The 27,857-nt window shown below is 44.7% G+C and overlaps 1 protein-coding gene across 1 annotated transcript; it reads left to right on the top strand.

Annotated features, from left to right (window-relative positions):
• Window positions 1-575: 575 nt before the first annotated feature.
• Window positions 576-27,816, top strand: PLA1A (phospholipase A1 member A). The gene is made up of 11 exons (XM_055568288.1): window positions 576-676; window positions 9,188-9,389; window positions 11,148-11,325; window positions 11,850-11,958; window positions 13,467-13,568; window positions 16,152-16,241; window positions 17,972-18,139; window positions 19,529-19,618; window positions 23,167-23,275; window positions 26,654-26,818; window positions 27,402-27,816. Exons 1-11 carry the CDS (start codon window positions 604-606, stop codon window positions 27,484-27,486), a joined length of 1,371 nt encoding a protein of 456 aa, XP_055424263.1. The 5' UTR covers window positions 576-603; the 3' UTR covers window positions 27,487-27,816.
• The last annotated feature ends 41 nt before the right edge of the window (window positions 27,817-27,857 follow it).

Raw genomic sequence — 27,857 nt, forward strand, 5'->3', positions numbered from 1 at the left:
TCTTAAAAGTTGGACTTACTTTTGGCCTCAAGATTCTGTTAAGGATAGTACTCTACGAGGCCAGTTTCATCTTCTTTCATTCTTTCTGGTAAATGTACACTAAACACATATTGTTGACTCAGCTCCGTGCTGGGCACTGGGGACTGAAAAATGAAAACAGAAGGTCTTTGCCCTCAAGCTGTTCAGAGTCCTTCTAGGGGAATAAACATATCCACAGATGACTCCAGGACAATGAGGGTTTGTGATTGCTTAGAGATGAAAGACTTCTGCCTTGGGTCTTACTAACATTTTATAATGGGAAGTGGGAGAGGTGCAGGAAATTGTTTCCTGATGATGTTTGGTTCAGAGAGGAAGGATAGTGTGTTTCAATGTCCCTTGCCTTAAAAAAAAAACAAAACAAAAAAAAAAAACTATTTATTTTCATTGAGAAGAAACAGAAAAACTGGGTAAGTTAAACAAAGAGGGAAAGTTTTCTTTTACAGGTCATGACGCCAGTTAATGATTAGTGAGACCCAAGAGGGTGTTTGGCGAGAGGCTGGGTTATGCGATCTCTTTGTCATTAGAGGTCAGTTCTACCCCAGCTCTGAGACGTCTAGCTCAGTGATGCCCCCAGACTTCTGGGAGAGATGTTTCTGGTTGTGGGGCCTCCTTTTGTGGCTCAGTGTTGGAAGTACAGGTAAGTTGGGGAACGGGTCCTTGGGTGAAACTTCTTTCAGTCAATAATTCTGCTTTTTTCATGCCATCTATTTATGCAGCACTAACCTTTGGAAGGTCCCCTGTAAGTCCTCTCCTGAGATGAATTTAAAAGAGGGAGGAAAAAACCTTCAATCATAAGGGGAATGATGGCACGTCCTTAAGTCATAAAAACTAAACTTCTTCAAGCTGTTTTACTCATTTTTCTAAAATCTACATTACTCCTTTTCACCTTGCGCAAGACAAGAAGAGTTTAAGGAAATAAGTGCAATTAACTCCAAAATATAATTCATTTTCGCACTATACATATTCACTGTTCCAAGATGTATTTAATTTTAAAATCAAAATTTTCCAAACTAACAATGGTTTTTTCATTGAGATTGTTAGAGGTTTTTTCTAATCTTGCTGACCCAACTCAAGTTCAGGTTTGTTATCCCACCTGGTAGGACTATGATAATTAGTCTGTTAAGCCACAGATGGCCTGCAACCTTTAGTACAATTTCCCTCCGATGTGAAAACCCCACCCACCACTCTCCCTTGCTTAATATAGCAAATCTAAACTCTCCTATGGCGTAGACATTCCGGGAAGAGTGAAGATCCCCTTCTCTGACCAGCAGTGGCATCACCCTTAGGAAGCTCCCTTTCCCCTGCCCTCAACAGCTGACTGCTTTTCTGTCACCTCCACAGGACATTTAGTTCTCATTCCCCAGCTTTACAACATGTCTGTCTGCCTTCTGCCTGCAGTTGCTCATACTACCTTTTCTGCTCTTCACATCTTCCAGGAAAGCTTCCATGATTGATACCACCCTTGCAGCACTGCTTACCCCTTCCCTGCCTCAATGGGTGATGTTGAAAAGGTCTACTTACTTTTATGTGTGTGTATGTGTGTGTGTGTGTGTGTGTTAATCACTCAGTTGTGTCTGACTTTTTGCAACCCTATGGACTGTCTATGGGATTCTCCAAGAAAGAATACAGTTTCTTCTCCAGGGGATCTTCCCGACCCAGAGATAGAACCCAGATCCCCTGCACTGCAGGTGGATTCTTCACCATCTGAGCCACCAGGGAAGCCAGCTATATGTGTGCTTTTTTCCTAACTCAGTCATATATTTGTGTGTGTGAGTGTGTGTGTGTGTATAAAGTGATCATGTATCTTGTATTGTGTGGCTGTTTAACACTAGATCTAAAAGGATGTATATCTTATACCTTTTTGATGAATGTGAGAAAAAGTGCCTTGTAAGGAAGTTATAACTGTTGATTAGTATGTGGGCATGTTTGTTTCCCCATCTCTCCACCAACACTTTGTTAACGTTATCAAATGTTTCTCGTATTGTCAATCTCATAGGAAAAGCAGTATAACATTATTGCCTTAATTTTTATTTCTTATTACAATTTGTGTCTCTGATGTCTTGTTTAAGCAATCTTCTTATAATCTTTCATATTTTCTTCTAAACTCTATGTATTTAAATGAAGATCACCAGGGGCAAATCTTTTAGTCATGGGGTATTTTTTTCCTATTCCCATGGGGTATTTTTAAATATGATGTTGAATTTTATTTGCCAACATTTATTTTAATTTTTGCATATATTTATTATTTTGTATGTTTATTCATAAAAGAAACTTATCTATCATTTTCTTTTCTTTTATCGCCTTTCTTTGGTCGTGATGGTGCTGCTAGTAAGTTGCTTCAGTCATATCTGACTCTTTGCAACCCTGTAGACGATAACCCATCAGGCTCCTCTCTCCATGGGATTTTCCAGGCAAGAATACTGGAGTGGGTTGCCATTTCCTTTTCCAAGATGATTATAACTGCAGGAAATAAGTTTGTTCTATGAAACAGTTTTATATTGGGTTGGCCAAAAGTTCTTTGGGTTTTTTTATTCTAGCCTCCAGAAAAATCCAAATGAACTTTTGGCCAACCCAATATAAGATAAAGGTTATTTATGATTTATAGGTTTTGTGGACTTTTCAAATAAAACCATCTGGCTCTAGCACAATTTATGGTGAGAGAAGACTCTTGATTACCAATTCAATTTTTTTTTTTTGGTTCTAATAGGTTTATTAGGATTTTTATTTCTTTCTGATTCAGTTTCAGGAAATTATATTTTTCATTGCTGTTAAGTTTTCCAATGCATTTGTCTGGGAATGTTTAAGAATATCTGTTATACCTAATGTTCTGCAGTTTTACTATCACCTGTCTAGTATAGATGCATTTTTTTTTAATCTTGCTCATTGCCCTGAGTATAACTTTTGATTAGAGAAATCATATATCTTTTTAGTTATAAAAAATTATTTGCAGCACAGCTTCTTTTCCCATCCTCTTGCCTTAGAGAACAGCCCTAGATAAATGATGGAGCCTCTCCATGTGTTGCCTGTACTTTTTAACTGCACTTTCATATTAAAAAGCTTCTTTGACTTCTTCTGTACTAGACAATAGTGCACTGATTATATTTTTATTTCAATGACCTTTTCATTTCCAATTTCTAATTAGCTTTTTTTTTTTACTGTATATCTTATCACTTATGCCTATTTTATTCAATAATTTCCTATGCTCTGTTTTTATGTTTATCCTTGTATATAATCTCAGCTTACTCATTTTAAACCTTTGTCAACAATTTTTTAAACTTTATTTCACCTGGATTGAATCAATGATTCACTCATTGACAATCTTTGTAAATGTTTGATGTCTTTATATATTTGTTTGCAAGCTTTTTTAAAAATAAATTTGTTATTGAAGTACAACATATATACAAAAAAATACAGATTATTAAAACACATATTAATGAGTTTTTAGAATGATCATCCAGATCAAGAAAGAAAACATCACCCGTTTCTTAAAATCCATTCCCTGTATCCCATCTTTATCACAACTGCTCCAAAAGTAACTATTACCTTGACTTCTAACACAATAGATTAGTTTAATTTTAATTTTCAGTCTCTCTTCGTCTCTGTGTCTTCCTTCCTGAGCTCCCATCTTTGCCCTCTCTCCTTTGGGGGTGGGAGCGGGGTTGTTTCAGCTTCTGTTAGTAAGGCTTTGTCTTTCCATCTATCTTCCTCAATAAAGCTATTGCCCCAGTAAAAAGTTTCTGTGTGTGTTGGGTTTAGTTTCCTTTCCCGGGCTGGGGAGTCCTTCTCTCCATTGCTGGCCACAGATGGGTCTTCTCTACACCTGCCAGAGCACTTTGGACCCCTCAAACCTCACAAACCTGAATGCTTACAAACATTGCCTTCTCCCAGACCTGAAACCCAGAACCATTTTGCAATTCTGTTCTTGTTCGTGGAGATATTATTTTTACATTTGAGATATGTCTCTTTCTCTCTGTCTCTTTTGGGTATTCATCTGTGACTACACTTTGGTGCATGCAGGGAGAGGGTATCTAAGCATGATTCATTGGGCCATGCTCCATAGTCTTGAATGATGGACAGTTTCATTCCTTAAAAAAAAAATTATTTTTATTAATTTATTTCACTGTGCTGAGTCTCAGCTGTGGCATGTGAACTCTTAATTGTGACATATGGGATACAGTTCCCACACCAGGGATTGAACCCAGCCCCCTACACTGGGAGTGTGGAGTCTTAGCCACTGGACCACCAGGGAAGTCCCTGAATAGTTTCATTCTATCATCTGCAAATATTGGCAATTTTTCTCCCCTTTTTCAAACATCATAACTTTTATCCTATTTTATTATCTTGTTTTACTAGCTAGGACTAGAACTTCCAGTCCAATATTTAATAGAAGCCCTGATAGCATACATTCTCATGTTCCCAGTTCCAAATGGAATGCTTCTAACATTTCACCAGTGAGTATAATCATTGCTATAGGATTTTGGTAGATAGCCTTCCTTTCTTATGTTAAGGAGTATTGGGTACTAAATTTTATTATTTTTCCCCCTACATCTATTGAGTTGAGCATATTTTTTTTTTTCTTTAATGTGTTCACATGTGAATTACATTAGTACATTTTCTAATGTTAAGCCATCTTTTCATTTCTTAGACTAAACACTGCTTGGCCATGATGTATTTTTAGTTCTTGTTATACATGGGTCAAGGTTATATTTTGATATTTTATCTAGGATTTGATATTTTATCTAGGGTTTTTATGTCTATGTACAATAGTGAAACTGGCCTTTAGTTTTCCTTTCTCCTTCTTTATTTGTCCAGTTTTGACATTTTGGCTATTTTCATAGAATGAGTTTGGATTCTTTCTCTCCTTTTCTATTCTCTGAAATAGTAAGATAGGAATTGACCTGTTGGTGGAATTTCTATGTGAAATCTGTCCTAATATAGTTTTTTGATGAATAGATTTAAAACTACAGTTTCAATTCCTTTATGCTGTAGCTTTAGATTTGGTTTTCTGTTTTTTCTTTCTTAACTAAGTTTTAGTAAGCTACTTTTCTAGGAAATTATCAATTTAGGAAAACATCTGTATTTTTAAACTGTTGGATGGGTGTAAATACGCTCCTTTGTGGTTTAAAAAAATTTGCTGTGTTTACATCCCCTTTTAATTCTCTATATTATTTATTTGTGACTTCCCTCTTTTTACTATGTCTTATAGAGAGTGCTGTGGATGGAGGAGCCTGGTGGGCTGCCATCTATGGGGTCACACAGAGTCGGACATGACTGAAGCGACTTAGCATGCATGCATACTTTGGAGAAGGAGTTGGCAACCCACACTAATATTCTTGCCTGGAGAATCCCAGGGACAGAGGAGCCTGGTGGGCTGCCGTCTATAGGGTTGCACAGAGTCGGACACAACTGAAGTGACTTAGCAGCAGCAGCAGCATCAAAAGTACATCTTATTTTTTTAAGAACATCTAGTTTATTATCCTGTTCAAAGAACTACTTTTTGGTATTTATTGCGTGTGGCAAGTACTATTCTAGGCAGTAGAGTGAACAAAATAGATAAAATCTCTTCCTTCTTTGAACGTATCTTCTAATGTGGGAAAATTAATAAGCAATACATTTAATAATAAGCTGGTAAATAAAAACTTGATTAGGTGATAATTGCTATAAAAATAAATCAGGATAAAGAAGATTCAGAGAATGGAGGTGAGGCACTTAGTTTGTGTGTTCTGTTCAGTCATGTCTGACTCTTTGTGACCCCATGGACTGCAGCCCACCAAGCTCCTCTGTACGTGGGATTTTTCAGGCAAGAATACTGGAGTGGGATGCAATTTCCTCCTCCAAGGGATCTTTCTGACTCAGGGCTCAAACCTGCGTCTCCTGTGTCTCCTGTATGTAGACAGATTCTCTACCAGCTGAGCCATTTGTTTCAGGAACATAGGCAGATGGCAATTTAAATGGGGGTTAGAGGAAAGGAGATGACATTTGACAAGCAAAGACTTAAAGCAGAAGTGGGAATTAGCCACGTGGATGTCTGGAGAAAGACATGCCAGGCAGAACGAATGCCCAGCGCATAGAACCTCCAACAGGAACCTGTGTAGAGTGAGGAAGAGCTAGGAGGACAGTGGCTGGAAGAGGAAGCAATAGTGGGGCAGGAGAAGGCTCCTCAGGAGGATGGTCTAGATATTTAGGGCTTTCTTCCACTGTTAGGACTTTGGATTTTATTCTGAGTGAAATGCCTTGGTGGCTTTTACACAGAGATGTGACATGATTTAGTTTACTTTTCTAGCTGCTGCCGCCGCTGCTGCTAAGTTGCTTCAGCTGTGTCTGACTCTGTGTGACCCCAGAGACGGCAGCCCACTAGGCTCCCCTGTCCCTGGGATTCTCCAGGCAAGAACACTGGAGTGGGTTGCCATTTCCCTCTCCAATGCATGAAAGTGAAAAGTGAAAGTGAAGACGCTCGGTCGTCTCTGACTCTTAGCGACCCCATGGACTGCAGCCTACCAGGCTCCTCCATCCATGGGATTTTCCAGGCAACTGTGCTGCAAATAGGCTGAAGAGGATGAAGGCAGGAAAAGCATTGCAGGCCACATAATTTTGAGAAATGATGGTGGTTTAAACCAAAGTGGCAGCAGTGTAGGTAGTGAGAATGGTTTAATTCTGAATATTTTGTTCTGAGGATTGACTTACCATTTGTCTGGGGGTAGGAGACAGCAAAGTGTCAGATCTCTCCAGGAAGGTGGACCTGAGCAACTGCATGGGCTGAATTGCTCTTGATGACATTCTTATTCATTGTTTTCTTTAATTTTAATTACTTCCTTTGTATTTATTTCCCTACATTTTATTTGGAATTACTGTAGTATTCTTTCTCAATTTTCTGACTTACAAGATTAACTTACATGATCTGTATCTTTCCCCATTTCCCTCTCATATTTGCATTTAAGGTTACATTAATAGCTATCAGCCTAGTACTGTTTTAGCTACTTTAACTCAAGTTTTAATATTGTATTGGTTTTATTGTCTTTAGCTTTTAATATTCTCTAATTTCTATTGTGATTATTCAACTCATTCATTACTTAAAAGGGAATTAAACTTAAAATTTCCAAATGTATCTTTAAATAATTTTGTTATTGATTTCTAATTTTTATTGCTGCTTATTTAGATAACATTGTCTGGAATATATTGATTCTGTGATGCTTATTGGGCCTTGCTCTGTGACAAACTATGTTTACTACATGACCAATAGAGCAATGCAGTCATGTATGTGGTTCAGGTCTCCCGTTCAAGAGGAGGCTTTTCATCTTTTCTTCCAAAAGTAGGGGAGGCAGATGAGGTGGTCAAGTCATGACAAGTCTATCTTGGGTCATAGGAGCACAAGTTGCCACAGGCAGAGGAGCCTGGGGGCCTGCACTGTCCGAGTGGGCTTCACTGCAGGGGTGTCCGAGATCTGGCTGGTGAGAAGGGAGATGCAAGGGGACTCGGGGACCAGGCCTGGGTGGGGCTCAGATGCAGAGGTGAGGAAACTACTGCTGGCATGCTGTAAGGTGGGGCGTCCACATTCTGCTCACAGTACCAATGCCCAGTGCACTGCAGATCCACAGGCCTTCTGTACATGCTCCCCAGTTACCTCTGAAGGCAGAGAACTATTCCAGAAACCTGAGAGAGCTGTCTTCCTTGTGAAGAGGGCTGTGCAAATCAGTTTGCAACCTAGACCTGCCTTCTGATGTTGCACATGGCTTTGTCCTGTGGTAGGAATGTGAGGTCACTGCTAACAGCACCAGGACTGGGGCCCTGTGGGCATCAGTACATGCACTGCGGCTCCTGCCAATCTCTTTCTGTAAGACAGCTGGGCGTTGGAGGTCCCCCTCTTTATCACAGGCACGAGAGCGGGCTCTTGGGTCTTAAAGATAGGTCAGATTTTCAGCTCCCTGGGATGCAGGAGTTACAGTATGCTGCCATTTCAGTTCAGTACTGTAGAAGGCCCTTCAGTGACCTTGACTATAAAATATCCTATTTAAAGGTATCTGTCGGAAGTCCAATACAATACAATACAATACAAGGCATTAAAGGCTTTCTCTATCATCTGGGCAGCCACGTGCTGGGCACTGCAGGTTCTGGAGTGGCTCCGGACTGCTCCTAAGGACAAAAGGTGATTAGTGAGAAGTGATCACTCTGGGATGGGATGAACAGACCAGAATAAGCCTAGTCCCCAGGGCAACTGCTTATTTTATAGCCCAGGGTTCTTTTCAGAAAACTGTATTATTTATCCAGGACTGTTGTAAGAAAGTGCCAGAGACAGGTGGCTTAAACAACAGAAGTTATCCTCTCACACTTCTGGAGGCTGCAAGTCTGAGATTAAGGTGGTGGTGGGGTTTGTTCCTCCTGAGGGTTCTGAGCGAAGGATCCATTCCAGGCCTCTCTGATTGGCTTGGAGATGGCTGTCTACTCCACATGTCTTCAGGTCATCTTTCTTCTTTGTGACCAAATTGCCTCTTCACCTAAGGACATCAGTCATATCAGATAAGGGCCCACCCTATTGGTTTCATGGCCTTCCCAGGTGGCTCAGTGGTAAAGAATCTGCCTGGCAGGAGACGCCAGTTCCAACCCTGGGTCAGGAAGATCCCCTGGAGAAGGAAATGGCAGCCCACTCCAGTATTCTTGCCTGGAAAATTCCATGGTCAGAGGAGCCTGGCGAGCTACAGTCCATGTTGGACATGACTGAGCACACACGCAATGGCTTCATTCAGTGTAATTACCTCTGTAGGGACTCTGTCTCCAAATACAGTCACATTCTGAGGTTTTAAGGATTAGTTAGTTCAACACATGAATTTATGGGGGGAAGGGGACTCAATTTAGCTCATGACAATATCCATTTCACCATGGCCTTTAATCTTCTTTAGTTGAGCAATATTTTATTCTTCTCTGGTATCTTATCTTTACACAAGATAAGAAAAAAATCTGTGAAAAATAGTCACAGATTTTGGTTCTAGAAGTGATGCCTTTAATAAATAAGTCATTACACTTGCTGATTTATGATCAATCCCTGAAAGCCCCTGTTTCTTTCTTTCTTCCTTTCAAAAGCACTTTTCTTCTTTTTAAGAACAGATGACCTCACCTTTGAAGTTTCTTGGGTTTTATTTGTTTTTTCTTCTAGGGGATGCACCTCCTACCCCACAGACGAATTGCACTGACTTCCAGAATGCCAATCTCCTCCGAGGCACCAATCTCAAAGTCCAGTTTCTCCTCTTCACTCCTTCGGATCCCAGCTGTGGGCAGCTAGTGGAAGAAAGTAGTGACATCCAAAACTCTGGTTTCAATGTCACTCTAGGAACCAAGCTAGTTATCCATGGATTCAGGTGGGAGCCAACCAACCAGTAGGATCACCTCTGCTAGGAACTAGAAAATGACCCTCATGCCACAGGAAGTTAGTGGGGAGCAAGAGGAGAAATGGATTCACTGCCTGTCACAGGTCCCCTTGCTCACCTTCTGCTGGCCTTGAAGAGGTCTCATAGCAACACGAACACACAATGTGTTGCTCTTTCTTATTGGTCACATATGTTATTCCTCTGCTAAGTCTCATCTATATACTCTCAAACAGTAAATAAGAATGACTCTGGATAAGTAGCACATGAAGCCTCGATTTCCATGCCTGAATAAAAGGGAGGTTGTAAAAATGGTCTCAGTGATCCTTTCCTCCCTCAAGTGTGGGTTGCATGATTCATTTCAGCCAATGAGGTCACAGGCTTTGTGCAATTGTTCAGGGGTAACATTATGGTGTTTTTATCCAGGGTTTTATTTCCTCTTCTTCACTTCTACCTGGGTTTTACAACCCAAGAAACTTCCATCATTCCCAGAGATTAGTGTTTCTCAGGTACTACACACTTCAATTTCTTTGATGATCCACAGTCCAACTTTTGTTGTAATATATAGTCTCTGACTCCCAAATCAATCACCATCCTTCCTTCCAACATCTTCTCTCCAAAATTCACTGACAATGCCAAAAACAGTAAAAAGTTGCTGGGAAGAGAAAGGGAGAGAATATGGTGAAACAGTAGCTAGAACAACTGAAACTGGGGGGAGACCCAGTGAAGAGGTGGACAGTGAGGCACTGCACAAAGGATAATTGCTTCCTCATCTCTGGCTGGGTTCTCCCTGCCTCTCAAACCCCTGATCCCAGGGTCCCAGCCACATCCTCCCTTAGGCATTCCTTCCCACTCTTGGGCCAAAGTCTCGCCTCTGGCAAATCCTGCATTCTGCCACCATCAGAGGCCCAAACAGAGACACCTGCGACCTGGAGATAGCTGATGGACTGGAGCGCTCTGAAGCCTTGCTATGCTGTCTGTTCCAGATGCCCCCAGGCCATATTCCCTGGTGTACACCCGGGCTGGGCTCCTGGGTCCACATGAGCAAGCTCTGTGCCATGGAGAAGACTTCTTTCCCATTCCTAATCTCTTAGGAAAGCTTTCTGAAATTTTTCCTCTTCTTCTTTTCCTAGAAAAGTCCTATTATACTCTAAGTTCTAGAATAATAAAAATATATCTCATTTTTCTTTATTTCTCAGAAAGCACCTAACACATTGCCTGGTCCATTTGTTGCATGAAGAGTGAATGCATGAGCAAGTAAATGGGAACATCCCCAAGGAAGGTGTCTGTATTATAGAGTGAGAATTAAGATTGCAAATCTTGAACTGTAATACACAAAGCTGTCTTTTCTTTCCCATGAGTGACACAAGCAGGGTCAGCACATATGGTCCATGTGATTTATGCATTGCACAAGGGTACCTGACTGAGGCCAGTGGGGCTGAACTCTGACCTGAGCTCTGAGCCCTGGCCCAAGTCTACATCCACCTGGAACAAAGGAACCTCTTTACAGTTTACCCACAGGCTCCACATGTGCAAGCAGGAGCCCTGCTAACTTCAGGATTATGTCCTCCTTATGCTCAAAGCGCTGCAGGATTTAGTGCTCATCCTCCCCTCCACCCCCACCACACACACACACACATGACTTTTTTCCTCTGGATTTGTTCTGTTTATAGAAACGTCAATGTAATTTCCATGATGATGAATACTGACTTGGAAAATAATTTTCCTATCCTTTCTTGGCCCCACATCTAGGGCTTTAGGAACAAAGCCTTCCTGGATTGATAGATTCATCGGTGCCCTTCTGCGGGCAGCAGATGCTAACGTGATTGCTGTGGACTGGGTGTATGGCTCCACAGCTGCCTATTTCTCAGCCGTGGAAAATGTGATTAAGCTGGGACTCGAGATCTCTCGTTTCCTCCGTAAACTCCTGGTAGGTGTAGACGAGCTTAGGGCGAGCTCTGGCTGCTTATGGGGGAGCGAGAGCTCAGAAAGAAAGAAAGAACACATGAGGAGGAGCTTTAGAGAGGAAGCAGAGCCACCGGTAGTCTGTGGGTCTTTGGTTCAGATCTCACCTTTACCACTTACTGTGCTGACCTCAGGGGGGCTTTGAACCTCTCTGAGCCTCTTGCTGCTCCTCTGTGAGATGCGCCACTGCACCTTACATAGCGGGTGCCGATAGCTGGCCCTTCTATGCTTTCAGGAGGAAATGGCTGTGGTCATGTCTCACACACCTTGGGCACCAAAAGGAAAGTGAATGGGTTGTCCAGGTGGGGAGCCCAGGGAGAGGGCAAGTGATTAACACGGTGAGATTCTGCACTTTCTCCCCAGAGCATGTGTGGCTGGTATGTCGTGCCCAAGACCCTCTGCTTCTGAGGCCTCGGAGAAAATTGTTACCCCTGTAAGGTCAGGGGCTGGGGTGGCCCAAATGTAACTCACTGTAAATGCCTGTTCTAGGCGCTGGGTGTGTCCGAGTCCTCAATCCACATCATCGGCATCAGCCTGGGGGCCCACGTAGGGGGCATGGTAGGACATTTCTACAATGGACAGCTGGGACGGATCACAGGTAACATTCTTCCCTGACCATTCTCTGGTTTAGAGAGAGAGAACATGCCTGGAAGAGCGTTTGCTAAGGCAGGCAGAGGGAAGTGTGTTGGGCCTTTGTTCTTATGATCAAGTCATTGATCACCACTAAAATTTACCTATTGTGGCCATTTTGGATAAGATGGTATTGTGTTGTTATTGCATGATCTCTAGTGTCAGTGTTAGAGGCCACCTATTTCTTTCTGAGCCTCAGTTTCTACAACTCTAAAATGGGTTGTAACAGCTCCTATCTCCTTGGCCACTGTGGAAATCACCTTTACACAGTGTTTCTAAATAGTTGCACAGTGCCGGAATTTTATGCTTCAGGAACTACCCTCAATCAGTAAGGAGCCAGAGCTGTATGGTAAATACTCTGGCTTCCTGGCACTTCAGTGGGACAATTCTGAGTTGTGTTTTGCAGAGTCCTGCAGGGGGACCCCAGTGGGATGAGACTCAAAGTGATAGTCTATTCATTTAAATTGTCTTTCATTCTCTGACTTTTTTCCACTCCTTCATGATCCTTCCTGTGTGTGCATGCTAAGTGGCTTCAGTCATGTCTGACTCTTTGTGACCCCGTGGACTGTAGCCCGCCAGACTCCTCTGTCAATGGGATTATCCCAGCAAGAATACTGGAGTGGGTTGCCATTCCCTTCTCCAGGAGACCTTCCCTATCCAGGGATTGAACCTGTGATTCTTACGTCTCCTGCATTTACAGGCAAGTTCTTTACCACTAGCACCAGCTGGGAAGTCCATGCTTTTGGTGATTTTCTCCCAAATAAGCTACTTGCACTTTACGTACTTGTCTCACAGTCTGCTTTTGGGGTGGAATAGGGAGGGATCCAAGGTAAGGCTAGGAGAGAGTAATATTTACTTCACTCTATCATTGTAAAGGGGCTTCCCAGGTGGCATTAGAGGTAACGAACCCTCCTGCCAATGCAGGAGATGTAAGAGATGTGGGTTTGATTCCTGTATCAGGAAGATACCTTTGGAGGAGGGCTTGGCAACTCATTCCAGTATTTTTGCCTAGAGAATCCCATGGACAGAGGAGCCTGACAGGCTACAGTCCATGGGATCACAATAAGTTAGACACAACAGAAGCAACTTAGCATGCATGCACACACGTTGTAAGGACTAGAATGTGTGAAGTTGCCCAGCACAAGGCCTGGCACATAGTAACTACTCAAAACATTACAGCCATTGTTATTACTACATGAGGATAGATATTACTGACATTAACCCTTACCAAATGGTCGGGGTTAGCAAGTTCATTTCAGAGCCAGAGGAGCTGGGTCATGAAGAAGTTAGAGTTCTCTCTACTCAACAGATTAGGGTTCCCTGGGAAAGGTAGTCCTGAGCTAGTTCTCTCACCTTTGGGTCCTTGTTGGGGGATTCTGATCTGAACTATAAGGGTTGCCCATGTAGGTGTGCAGTGGATCCACGAGAGTTCTTGTGGCTGAGATGACAGGGCCCCTCACATGTCTGTCCTTGCAGGCCTGGACCCCGCTGGACCAGAGTACACCAGAGCCAGCCTGGAGGAGCGTCTGGACCCTGGGGATGCCCTCTTCGTGGAAGCCATCCACACAGACACAGACAGTGAGCCTGGGGGGCGGGGGGGAATGAGCACAGGGCAGAGGCTAAGAGGCGGGCATTTATCAGAGTGGCCCTAGGAGGAGACTTCTTCCCCTCTGAGTTTCTATTGCAGTGAGGAGTTTATCAGCATGATCTCCAAAGTCTCTTCCAGCCCTATCTTGCTCTGGGACTGAGATGAAATGATTTTATTTTTAGCCAGCATGAGACAGAGGATTCTCATTTGTGGACCAAAACTGTTTAGTCATGAGTCTCACTCTGATTCAACACTAAGCCACATCTGAGGTAGTGTTTGGAGGGCACTTCTGCCTGGCAGGTACACGGGAAAGTCAGGCTGCTTTTTCAGGGTGAACATGCCTTGCCCCGGGGACACTGGGGCATTCCACTCCTGGGGCAGATGCTCAAGCCTGTCAGAACTTCTATCCTTCCCAGGAGATGAGGCCAGCCCTCAGTCCAGTGAAGAGTGAGAATTGCCGCCTCCAATAATGACAGGCACAGGCAAGAACCCCCAGTTCTGAATCTGTCATAACCAGCAGGCACTCCTCCTCATTTCTGCTGCTGCTGCTAAGTTGCTTCAGTCGTGTCTGACTCTTAGCGACCCCATGGACTGCAGCCCACCAGGCTCCTCCGTCCATGGGATATTCCAGGCAAGAGTACTGGAGTGGGGTGCCATTGCCTTCTCCTCATTTCTACTCAATGTCAAATGCCCACAGGGTCTAGTGCCAGGCCCTGTGCTCAGGGTGTTGGGTACAAGAAGAAATTACATCTGTCTCTGACCACGAGAGTTTGCAATTCAACTGAGAAACAACCATGTCTCATTTGGCTAGAAGCCTTTTTAGCATCTAAACTCACAGATTCATGATTCTAGAAGAAGTTCATGTAGTCATATAACGCAACCCTCTCTTCCACCTCCATTTCACAGATAAGAAAACAAAGTCCATAGCCCTCTGCTTAGTTATTAAGTTAATTAACCATATTAATTAACAATGTTAGCCCTTTATGTTCCTAAATTTGCTAAATAGGTGACCCATTGGTCCCTATTTACTTGTCCTAGGCCTCTCAGTCCCCTTCAAAGTTGTAGCCACTACCTGATATGATAAAAGAAGAAGTTTTTCTTTCTTTGATAAAAAAATAACTTCCATTTATTCAGTTAGTCTTGATTGATCTATGTAGCAGGCACTAAGAATACTGCAATACACAGGGCACCACATGGAACTTGCAGGCTAATAGGGAAAACATTTGTTCACTGATTTGTTCAATAAATAAGTATTTGGTACTAACATAGGCTAGGTACCGTAGAGTAGGGAGAAGACGGGTAAAGGCCCTGCCTTAGTGGAGCTTACATACAAGTCAATAGACAAGATAATTCTACTTCATGATTATGATAATGAGGGATATGGGAGAAGCATATGTGACTTGGCAGGGGGTGTGGGGTCTACTTCAGATAGGATTATTGAGGAAAATCTGTCCAAGGAGGTGATGTCTGAGGTGAGATTTCATGGATGAGAAAGAGCCAGCACTGGAAAGAGCTGGGAGAAGACCATTATAGATGGGGAGGACAGCCAAAACGAAAGCCTTATGGTGGGTGAGGGCGGGAAGGAGAACCATGTAGCTAGCACGCAGTGAGTCATGTGATGAGAAAATGGAGCAGGACCAGACTGGACATGGCGGGGAGTTTACATCTTATTCTCTGATCAATGAGAATAGGGCAGCGATTTGAATTCCTTTAAAAGATGATTCTGCTGGGCAGAGCATGGACTGGAGGTGGGCAGTAAAGGAAGGCCCTCTGGAAGGTGTTTGCAGTGGTGGCCTGGATGAGGGGGCAATAGTGGCTGAAGCAAAGGTGGTGGGAGTAGAGATGGAGAGAAGCAGAAGGATTCAAAATATATTATGAAGGTAGAACTGACCTGACAGATGATGGGCAAGGAGGCATTCTAGGTCATCACTTAAACCCTGGATAGATGACGTTTAAACAGTAACACACACTCCACTGCTTACAATTGTGACAGATAATATGACGGAGAAAGTCATGGTTTTTGGCAGCTGAATTGGACTGATTTTGAGGGGTCAGATATCGCCACACTGATGGGATAAAGGCCACTACGGCACAGACTCATCTCTTTGTAGTCAGATTATATTTCTTCTCAGTCACAGAAGCACAAAAGCATGTAAGAGACTGGAAATGTGGTCTCACACATATATATCTGAACTGTTACTTAAAATAGAAACTACTCAACAAGGAAATTTACCAAGCTTGTTATAACATTTACTGATTCATAAAAACTTAAGGGATATTTTTCTTGATTTTATTAGGCAAATATGAGTATCTTCTTTTTTTTTTATGAGTATCTTCTTATGAATTTATTCTTAGCTTCCTTTCAGCATGACAAAACCTCTTAGAAAACCATCTAAGGGCTAGTTAGATCTGTCATCTTCTAGCATTTAGGAATAAGTGGGTCCCCATTCAGCACAGAGAAGGGGTGGGTGCCCAAGGTCAGACTTCAGGCTCTGTGGCCAGTAAACCCTGCTATGGGGACCTGGAAAATGGCCCCTGAAGGAAGACGGTAACAAAGTTCTGCCTTCTTGCAGATTTGGGCATTCGGATTCCTGTCGGACACGTGGACTACTTCATCAATGGGGGCCAAGACCAGCCTGGCTGTCCCACTTCCATTTATGCAGGTCAGAAAGCCAGAAATACTCAGTGTTTGGCTGCTCCAGAGACTGGACTTTATCAACAGGTTTCGTGTTGAGTCAGCCAGTGTGAGCCACAGGAGTCTTCCTGACAGTGTCCTTGCTATGTCCCATCAAGCTTACTCAGCACTTATTGAATGGATGTCTATGGAGACAAGGAGTTCTAGGGGAGGACTGCCTGAAATGAAAAGACTGCTCCATATTTAGGTTCCCTCCCTACGTCTTAGGCCCTACCATCATCCACCATCCCTCAACCAATGACCTCTCTTCTTCCTGGCCCACTTTGTGGCAGAGTCCACACTAGCTACATCCTTCGCAGTGCCACGTTGTGTCAGAACCAGGCTGATGCACCCAAGGCTAGCTAGCTGAAGGTTCAATTCACTGCACGACCATTTCCCCAAGCTAACTAAATTTAAGTTCTCCAAAATTGCTTTCAAGATAATCTTCTTGAATATATTCAATGAATATACATATCTTCTCTTCTAAGTTTTCTCTTCTGGAATGTTCTTTTTGGATGTATTGATTATGTTCTTAGCATAATTTTAAACAATTTTAAATTTATCAAAAGCTAAGCATTAAGGGTGGTTTAGTCTTCTTATATTCTTCTCATGAATGCAGCTAACCTATCAACATGTCATACGGGAGTTTTGATTTCTTTCTTTTTTTTTTTTTGATTTCTGAATACTATGTTTTTAACCTTTCCCTGCTTTACCAAAATTTTATCATTTTAAAGATTCTTTTGACAATCATGTTGAGTAACCACTAATCCAACTTATCAAATTCACTGACTTTCCAAATCATGTTTCTTTTAATAATTCATAATTTTTTCAGCAATTCTGATCAGATTGGATGGTTTGATTTTAATGGCTTTTGAAAATTTCTTTGCATTTTAGTTGGTCACTTTCAATTTTTTTCTTCATAACACAATTTGAGAAGGGTTTAGTTTGTGTCTTCCAGCTCCCTGTTGTAGCTAGAAGGGGGTTGGCCACGGACAGTGTCCCAACTATGGGGGAAGGGAAAATCCGCACACGGCTCAGGCTTGGTTCTGGTCCCGGTGAGGGGGTCACAAGGTGAAGGGAGAGTATGAAGACCTTAAATGCTGGAGTTATGGCTCACTACGGACCTCCTAGCCCCAGCAAATTCATTCAGTGTGAATTATCACAAATTTTAAAATAGTCAGCAACAATAATAACGAGAAACCAAGTGCTTGTTGTGTTGGGACATTTGGCAGATTCAATGTGTCAGTCATTGGGTTGGCTTTCATAGATGGACCATGAGCTGCTGCTGACTCCCTCGATTGTCTCTTTATTGGATTGGGTTTAAGGAGGTTGAATAAAATTGGTTGTGTGGGTGATGCTGAAGAAGGCAAAAATGTGCAGACCAATATCCATTTTGAGAAGTAGGGTCAGGATCGCCAACTCTTCATATGCTCCGATTTTCCAAAAGAGAATCTGCATGATCATGGAAGAATGGGTCTCTAAGTAAGCAATTTTATTGGTAAATTAAGCTTAGTTAAAAGAAAAAAAAAGAATCGATTCAAAAAAAATTAAAAAGAAAAACGAGAGTATAGTAACCATGTTCATCAATATTTCAAAAATGTGGCTCGGGGGGATATCCCATGTATTTATAGCCTGTAATAGAGTTACAGTAAGTAGCATGGAGGGAGTTTCCATGTGTCTTGAACTGAAACCTTGGTTGTGTCTTTTGGCCTTGTTCAGGCTACAGTTATCTGATCTGCGATCATATGAGGGCTGTACACCTCTACATCAGCGCCCTGGAGAACTCCTGTCCACTGGTGGCCTTCCCTTGTACAAACTACAAGGACTTCCTTGCTGGACAGTGTCTGGATTGTTTCAACCCTTTTCTTCTTTCCTGTCCAAGAATCGGTAAATGCTCCTCTTTTGACTCCCTCTGACAACTTGGGGAGAGTTCAAGCCTTGTCACCTCTTCAAGTCCTGATCTCCCATGGTCAAAAAGTCCATTCGAGTGGGATAAAGAAATTTTAAGTAATGTTCAAAATTCAGCTAGAAGGTGTTCTCACCTTGAAGGTGGCCTTTAGCTTGCTGTGTCCCACCCCCCGCCCTCTGTAGTGCTTCCTGATGCCGTATGCACTCTGTGCACACCCTTCACACACACCGAGACTCTGACCCGCAAGTCCACCTCAGGATGCTCTCCAGAAGCATCAGTGTGGTCCAGATCCCCTGCACCCATTCTTGCACCTGATGCACACCATAGTCTTTGTGCACCATGGTCTTCCGTGCTAGGCCAGCCGTTCTCCAGTTCCTGATAGGCTTGAAATCCAAGTGCTATGGGGAAATCCCTAAGACTGGCACACATTGCCTGCCTTAGAGGTGTGAGGCCATGTGCCAGCTGGAGGGGTTCCTAATTGCTGATTGACGTGGACACATTCCTGGAGGATCCAGGCTAGTCTGGAGAGAATGGCTCGGGAAGGCTGAGGGATCCAGCCTCAGCTCACCCTGTGCAGATCATTGTTGTGAATATCCTGGGGTTATCCAGCCTGAAGGGTTCCAAGAAAAACTCCTGGGTAATGTGTGGTTCCTCCCCCTCCTTCACTCTCCCACTTCCCACCCCCCAGCTGCCACTCAGAACTGCAGCATCCTGCCATTGCTTATATGAATGAAATGAATATCAGCTTGACAAAATGTTAAAGTAGGTGTGGTTTCCCATAATAAAGCAACACAACATTACTTCCTGCTCATCAGGCATATGTCACTGTTTCCCACGCATGTGACGGACCAGATGGTTAACAATCCCTTTACACTCTCTGCTCAGCCTCATCTCCCACGAGATTTTCCCTTTTTCCTAAACACCTCAGGGATGCTAACTACTCATACTTCCAAGAATATTTTTCATGTTTCCTCACCCAATATCCCTTTGCCCAGACTATACTTTCTGCTTGGAAAGCCCTTCTCCAACTTATCAACCATTTTCTTAAGCTCAAACACTTCCTGCTCCAATGCACAGGATACAAATACCACTAAAAGAACTGTCATATAGATTGTTTTGCAAGTTGGAGACATCATTTCATAATTTCGTATACATACCCCTTGGGAGTGGGCCAGATAATCTGAAGAATGTATTTGCTGTCTGCTTGTGTGTTTATCCCTGTCTGGATGGAGTTGCTGTATTCCAGGACTCACCACAGTTGTTTATAGAATGAACGGGTGTATGAATTAATCACTGAAAGGCTGGGTGCCACTGAACCCTGAAATGGCCTCCTCAGGGCCCTGCTGTCTTTGCTTCTTTATCTCCAGGGCTGGTGGAACAAGGTGGTGTCAAGATAGAGCCACTTCCCAAGGAGGTGAAGGTCTACCTGCTGACCACTTCCATGGCTCCGTATTGTGGTGAGTAGGGAGGAACGCCCTGCTCAGCTCTGCCAGTTTGCTGACCTGCTGAGTCCAGGGCTCCATCTTGGGCTATGTCCAGCCCAGTGTGGCAGCCAAAGTGGGAAGTGAAGAACGGGGGCAAAAAGGTCATGGAAAGTGAGAGGTGGAGGGCAGCATCTCCTGGGCTTAGATAGAACCCAAACTCATCAAAGCCAGCCCAAATCATTGCTCTATGGATAAGAACCTGGGGGCATCTTATCTTTCAGTCAGTATACTGACCTTCATTCCTCCCACCCCACCATGGAATCCTGCCCTCCAGTGTGGGCTCTCCCTCTAGGGTGGTATTTGGGAGAACCTTTTGGGTTTCTTCTTCCTGCACACATTTCCCCCTCCTCATTGCCCACCCGGCGTGTCTCCACTCTAGCAGCCCTCCTACGTCAGGGTTCATGAGGAATACTGAACCCTCACATATATATTTCATCTGTTTACTATGGCTCCTAACCACTGCATTTCACTGAAGCTAAGATGCTGGTGATCGTGAATGATGACTAATGTGAGAGAAAAGGGTGTCTTAGAATCTATAACATAAATTAAGGGCCGAACCATCCTCCTTCCTATGGTATTTGCATCTTATCTAGGTTGGCTATACTTCCTAATTTTTTTTTTATCCTGGAGTCCTGTCTGCTTTATTGTGTGTTCAGAATAGAAGTATGCTGGTTTGGGTGGGAAATGATATGACCACCCTAATTCTAAATGATTTTTTGATCACTGGTGTCTGGCTGGTTGTTGGAGGGATCTTTGTGGCCATACCTTCCTGGTAGAGCCTGAAGTTCAGGCTCTGTGGTCACCCAAACCTGAATTGTTCTCGAATTCTCCGTTTACCTGCTGTGTGGTCAGGAGCAGCAAGTTCCTTAATCTTTCTGAACTTCTACATACTTATGTGGAAAACAGTCCTTATTTCAAAGAATTAATTGTGAGGATAAAATAAAATACATACTACAGAGGCAAACACTGCACAGTGACTGGATTCAGTAAGAATAATTCCCTTCCCTCTGACAATGGGAGAATTTGGAAGCTGAGATGAGGGTGTTTGTAACTTCATTCGAGAGAATTCATGGCTACTTTTTAAGAATAAAGTGGGTCAGCTGTGGGCTTTTCACATCCATCCTCTCCTCTGACAACCCAGCCCCGAGCAGTGATGTGCCCAAGGCTCCATGGGAGGGTGAAGAAGTCAGGATTCAACTCCGGTCTTCTGACTTCAAAATCTTTACCCTTTCCACGCCATCATCGCTTGCCTCCACACTCGTATCTCTGCCCCCTCTTCCGAGAACCTGCTCTTTTCTGTCATCTTTCTCAGTTACTCTTGGGTCCTTGCCGCCGCTCAGAGGTCAGCCTGAGGCAGGATGCTTTGTCTGGGTCAGAGGCAGGGCTACAGGGACCCGACTTCCCATTTCTCCAGGGCAGCTTTGTGGTGCCTCCTCCCCTTCTAGACAGCCAGGGAGCCTGAGGCACACCTGAAGGTTGAAGGCATTTTTAGATCCCTACTGAGGGGAATTCACTGAACCAGACTTTTTCTGTTTCATATTTGTCGTGAGATCCCCTCCCCATTGCCCCAGAAGTATGGTTATGTCTGTTCAAAGACCTCAGAGGGGCCTGCATCCTCTGAGCCTTCCATTCTGAGCATCAGAGTTGGTGGGAGGGTATGGGTCGCCCACCTGGTACCCCACCTGACATCCATCTCACCCACTCCCAGGTCACTGTGGCACCGAGCTCCCACTGCCCAGCACTCTTGACCTACCTCGGCCTCAGCACTGCTCACTGGGGCAGTTGTCACCCTTGGCTTCTGCCAGGAAGGTGCCAGCATGGACAGAGAATCTGCTCCCACAAAATCATTTTTCCAAAGATACTATTTTCCTCTTGTAGAGCAACATTTCACCCAAAGTGTTTTCCCTCCATCACCCCGTTCCTCACAGTGTACTATGAGGTGATGTTGGGGGTTACTGATTCCACATGAAGGAAGTGAGGCACAGAGAGGTTTGGTGACTTAGGCAAGACAACACAACTGGTAAGCGGCAGGGCCTCACCTTGGATCCAGTTCTCCTGGCAAACCATCCAGGGCTCATGTGCCCTTGTCACACCCAGAGCAGGTAGGAATTCCACTACCAGTTCCCATCCACCAATGTTAGCAGACCTGGCCCTCCTAGGCTTCCAGAGTAATCAGAGAAGAGATAAGCAGAACCTTAGGAAACTGTCTTGATCACTGATACCTGCTGGTAAAGTGATATATCCAACTCAGCACAGAGAATTAGATTCCTAGAGCTATGTAAGGTAGACTTTTTTTTTTCCACATTGTGATTATCCACTCCTGTTCAGCCCTTGCCCATCAACATAACACTCTGCATCCACAGTAAACAACCAAGAAAGAGAGACAGGGGGGACGTGGCAGCTGATGTTCTCCTCTGTGGAGGGGCAGAGTGCAGTGCTCTCCTGTCTTCTTGTGGGTTCTTGGCAGGAGTCCAGTTGCTAACCCCTATATGGATCACATCATTACTTCAACTTGGGCTGTCTCCCTAAATCCTCCCAATATTCACCCATAAAACATAACAAATGAAAAAGTACAGGTGGGGGAGAGGTGAAGGACTACCTCTCTAGCTATGTCCCAACCACCAAAGGAGTCTGTGAAAATGCTCAGAGACCAAAGTCACAGCCAGGTGCCACCAGATGGGCTTACCCCTTATTGAGGAAGGGCTAGGGTGTTGGGGAAGCTGCAATCCTTCTTAACCTCTCTTGACAGAGGGACCGCAGACAAGGGGTATCACCATGAACCAGGCTGCTCACCCAGTCTGTGCGGACAATACCAGCTTTGAGAGCCCCAGTTTCAGTGCTGCCCAGTAGGGAGGAGATGGCACACAGGCCCCCAGCCACCACAGGGAGGGCCACAGTCGTCTCCTGCACACATGGTGTATTTCCTGACACTGTGTGCATGCTAGTGGGGAGGGGTGCTGCTATATTTTATGAGTTAATTATTTAGTATAAGATAGACACTGTTTGGTTTTCAGAATCACACCATCAGGATAATGTTGCCAAACAGAGGGGAGAGGCACATTCTAGGAGTACAAGTAATAATAAAAACTATCACGTATTGAATGATTCCTAGGCACAGACACTGTCTAAGGACTTTATATGTATTAACTCATTTAATTCTCATTCAGAACTGTGAGGTATGTAATTTTGTTATCCCAATTTACACTTGGCAACAGAGGATGACATAGTTAAGATAGCATCACCGACTCAAAGGACAAGAATTTAAGCAAACTCCAGGAGATTGAAGGACAGGGAAGCCTGGTGTGCTGCAATCCATGGGGTCTCAAAGGGTAGAGCACAGCTGAGCAGCTGAACACAATTTAGACTTGAGGAAGCTGAGAACCTGTGATTGACTGTGCCCAGTCACACAGCTGCTAAGTGTTAGAGTGAGATTTCTAACTGCTGAGCTGCTCTCTGGGATTTTTTATGCATTGCACCCACCGACATCTGGCCCTGTTGTCTGCTCTGCTTTGGTTTCCCAGTGCATCACAGCCTCGTGGAGTTTCACCTGCAGGAGCCAAGAAACAAGGCCACCTGCATCACAGCCACTTTCCTTAGCAGCGATGTCACCTCCTCGGTCAAGATCACCATGTACGTAAGTGTCCTGCGTGGCTGGTTTCTCTCCTGTTTACATACATGCACAGACATCCCAGGACATGCTCTGTGTGGTCACTGATGGGTGGGTGGGGCCAACTGGGCCAGGGGTTGGGGTGAGAGTGCCACCTACCACAGATGGACCCGCAGACACATGCCAGGCAACTGTTCCAGGTTCAGGATGAGTACTGGGCCCAAGCAGAGTGTATTCAGACAATAGCAGGCAGGCAGTAGTAAGGGAACATCCCAACAGAGGGGTGAGAATGTGGGGACTAGGCCCCTGACAGGACGTTGTGTCAGGAATCCAGGCAGGGGCATCAGAGATGCCAGCAAGTAGGAGGACCTCGGCCATTGGCCCAGGCAGGGCTGGTGAGAACCTGGGAAGCCCCTATTCCTGGGCAGAGGGATGGGGGAGTGGGGAGGGGGGCTATCAGAGGGGGTTACCAGAGCAGACTCCCAAGCAGAGGGTAACTTAGCCAGGGAGTGCCAGGTGAGGGCCAGCGGGGTTGATGCCCAGTGGTGCCAGTCCCTGGAACTGGGGCTGATTTCCTTCCTTTGTGGAGTCACACTTGAGCCAAGCAGCTGGTGGGACCAGGCTTGAGGCGAGAGGGCAGAGAGCCTCAACTGTAGGGAGCTGCAAGCCTGGCTGCTGCTGCTGCTACTAAGTCACTTCAGTCGTGTCCGACTCTGTGCGACCCCATAGACGGCAGCCCACTAGGCTCCTCTGTCCCTGGAATTCTCCAGGCAACAACACTGGAGTGGGTTGCCATTTCCTTCTCCAATGGATGAAAGTGAAAAGTGAAAGTGAAGTCGCTCAGTCATGCCCGACTCTTAGCGACCCCATGGACTGCAGCCTACCAGGCTCCTCCGTCCATGGGATTTTCCAGGCAAGAGTAGGGGACAGCACCTCAGCCATGGTGCATGTTTCTTTAAAAAGCCATTGATTAGTTACTCACAAGCAGCAGGAGGCAGACTAACCAGATACATCTCTGCCTCAGGGTTCAGTCTGGAAATTAGAGCCCAAGCCAGGCAGTCCAACAGAAGGAATTTAACACAAGGAGCTAATTACGAATATGTTGGGAGAACTGAAGACCCAACAAAGGATGGGGAAGCAATGCAGAGCTCAGCAATAGGAGGCACTCTCACTCCAGGGCTACAGGGACAAAGCCAGGTGGTGTTGGGAGAACCGAGTAGGGATGCAGGGTGGGAAGGGTAAGTGATTGGCAGGAGCTCAGAATCACTGCCTGAAGTAGCCTCCCACTCATGCCTGGGAGCCTGAGGAATGTAGCTTCCAGCAGGAGGGGTGCAGTGCAAACAGGGGTGTGATTAGTGCCTATACGTGCAAATGCACAATTGTCAGCAGTGACAGGAGCTATGAGAACAAAGAAGATGGAGCCTGGCTAAGTGTGGAGAAATAATGTTTGAGTAGAGTTCTCAAAGGTTTGGAGGATCCTTCCCCCTAGACCATGGGTTCATGAGATGTGACCCTGGGAGCAGTGGTATCAGGCATGGGGACAAAAGGCTGGGCTGGGGTCGGTGGGGGGTGGGGTTAGTCAGGGCCAGACCGTGCCACCCCTGGAGGACAGGGGAGGGACTTGGGGTTTTATCCTGAGAGCAGTTTGGAGAGCTGCTGGAAATTTTAAACAGGAGAGTGACAGGATCAGATCTGGGTTTGGAAACACTTCTCGGGCTTCAGGGATGCACATTAACTGTGCTGTCAGGGAAGATGAGTTTCCTCTTGGAGGAGTGCACGTCTGGACTACCAAACACTCTGCCACCAGGCAGGGTTCCACCTCTCCCAGGCCACACAGCACAAGACAGCAGGCAGTCAGGACCCCACACAGCCCTGGGTGCCCACGTAAGCCCTGCAGATTATAGCTGAGTAATTTCCATTAGATCAGTTCAAGGTCATGTTAACTTCTACAAGTGTGTTTCTATCACCTCTCCAGCCCACCTCTCTGTTGGGTAGATGAGCCAATACTTGCAGGAATCATGATAATGACTCTGGCTGATTGTTAGATTCACCTGGAGGGCTTTAAAGACTGCTGACAGTAAGCCCCGCCCCAGACCAGTCACAGTAGAATCTCCAGGCATGGCCTCACCTCCTACACTTTGAGAAGCTTCCTGAGTAATTGGAATGGATATCCCAAGATTTCTTCTTCTTCTCCCCAAAGAGACTTGCATTACTGTTTTGAAGAACATGATTACTTCAATTCCTTGGGTTTTGTTTCCTCTTGCAGAACAGAAATTGAAAAGAAGGGAAGGGGGTTTATGTGTGGTCTTTCCCCTACTTTTTATAAATTTGTGAAACCCCAAGATTTCCTTCCAATTAGAAAATGGACCCAGGTTAAGTCCCCAGGCCACCACTCACAGTGTCCCTTATAGTCCTTCTAGTTTCCAAGCTTTCCATCCAAGCAGCCTCTTAAAGTGAACAGTTTTGTTATTTTTCCTCTGAAATAAACACTTTTGAAATCGAAAGAAAAAAAATGGAATAGCTTTTATACAAAGTTTTATGGGATCTTCCTCAAAAGGACAAAACAAACTATATGACTAACCCTGGGTTAGAAAGTACACACACAAGACATTTCCTTAGCACACAGAGGCCAAAAAGGAAAGGGAAACCATGCTCGGCTTAGACAACACCCGATGGCATTCTGAGGGCAAAGCAGCGCCCTCGGGAGCTCCCTCTTTCTCACAGCCTCTCTTTCTGAGCCCAGAGGAGCCTGCCCCTGAGGGGCAGCTCAGGGCAGGGCACAGGGAGCAGGGGCTGAGGCTCAGACCTAGGGCTGGGTGACACCAAAGCCGCAGCCGGAAGGAGACCACACCTGGACTCCACCCCAGCTCTGATCGGCCTCAAGGCCTATTACTCTTTGCTGGAAAATCCCATGGACAGAGGAGCGTGGTTGGCTACAGTCCACGGGGTCGCAAAGAGTCAGACATGACTGAGCGACTTTACTTTCACACTTTCACACATTCATACTCAGTCTGAATAGAAAGAGTAGTCTTCATGCAAAATTCTTGGAACTCAACATCCTAGAAGAGACCTCTGCTTCCAGCTAGATGGACCCGAGAGTAAATATCTTCACTAACCTGAATTTAGATCATCACTAACTGGGACCCTTACCCTGATGTGTGAATCCAGGACCTATTGCTTTGCTGCAGGGTCCACCTGTTTACTTTCCAAAATCAACACCTATTTTTTGCTTCATGTTCAAAGCTGTGGGTTGTGGGCGAGATGCTGGTAAGGATGATGCAGAGGACTGTGTGCCCACCTCCCAGGAACTAACTGACCAGGCTACCCACAGAGCCCATGGGAGCCAAGGGGAAGCCAAGGTCAAACATGTGACAGTAAGTTACTTTCCCTTTCCCTTCCAGACCTAGACACCAGCGTGTCGGGAAAGGAGTCCTAGCTCACCCCAGCCCTCAGTGCCAGATAAACCAGGTGAAACTCAAGCTTCAGGCTTCCCACCGGGTTTGGAAAAAAGACCAGACGACCATCATCGGGAGGTTCTGCACTGCTCCTCTTCCTGTCAATGACAAGTAAGCCCCAGATCCACCCCACCCCAAACACAGCCACCAGGACCAAGGCTGACCTCAGATGTGACACTTGTTGAGGTGCAGTTTTATCATGAGGGTAAAAGCTTCCTTGATGGGGAGATGACAGACACCCAGGGTGTCCTGAACCTCCTGCAGGGCCATCTTGGGTTGGGATGCTAAGAAGCCAAAGAGGGTGGACTTTAATTCCCCATTCCCACTTTAATATAAGAAACTCCATTTTATCTATATGTTTTATGTATCTGTTCTATTTAGTTTCTCTGTAAAATTTTTTTGAAACAAAGATTGCTCATTGCATATTTCCTCTTCTTCAGCCTCTGCCGGTCACAGTCATGGGTGTGAATCTGGAATTCCTATCCCCTTTGCACCACCTCTAGCAGGCATTTGGAGTATGTCTTACCACACCTGGCCCTTGGAGGACAGGTGTGGACTCCTGTAGTAATCGTCCCATAGATGATTGTAGACCTGACACCAGTGAAACACAAGGTCGCACAATTCTGAACCTTCTCTCCCGGCCAGCCAGGAACCTGCCCTGAGCACACACCCTCTTGTTTCTCTTCTCTTGCAGCAAAAAGATGGTCTGCTTACCTGAGCCAGTGAATTTACAAGCAAGTGAGACTGTGTCTCATGACCTGAAAATAACCTGTATATAGTATATGGGCAGGATACAGCCCCCTGGATTGGGAGTGGGGTATGATGGGCATTCAACTTATTCTAAACCATTTAAGACTAAGAAAGAATGCAGAAGTCTTGTTTACTTTCTCCATAAATAGCCACCTTAGAGGGGAGAGAGGGGCCTCATTTTACAGAGCTTTATCTCCATTGTCAGTTGAAAGAGTTTTACAAAGATATCATTTCAACCTTCCTATTCATGCTTAACTGCAATTGCCCCATATGCTTGGACAACTGTACCTAGGATTCAGTAGAAACATATACAGGAGAAATACTTTTTTTTTTTTTCAAATAAAACTATGGAATATCTGAATCATTCAATTGTTTTATTGGAATGAAATTCTGTTATGTA

The sequence above is a fragment of the Bubalus kerabau genome, chromosome 2, assembly GCF_029407905.1.
Source record: "Bubalus kerabau isolate K-KA32 ecotype Philippines breed swamp buffalo chromosome 2, PCC_UOA_SB_1v2, whole genome shotgun sequence".
In the NCBI taxonomy this organism is placed as follows: Eukaryota; Metazoa; Chordata; class Mammalia; order Artiodactyla; family Bovidae; genus Bubalus; species Bubalus kerabau.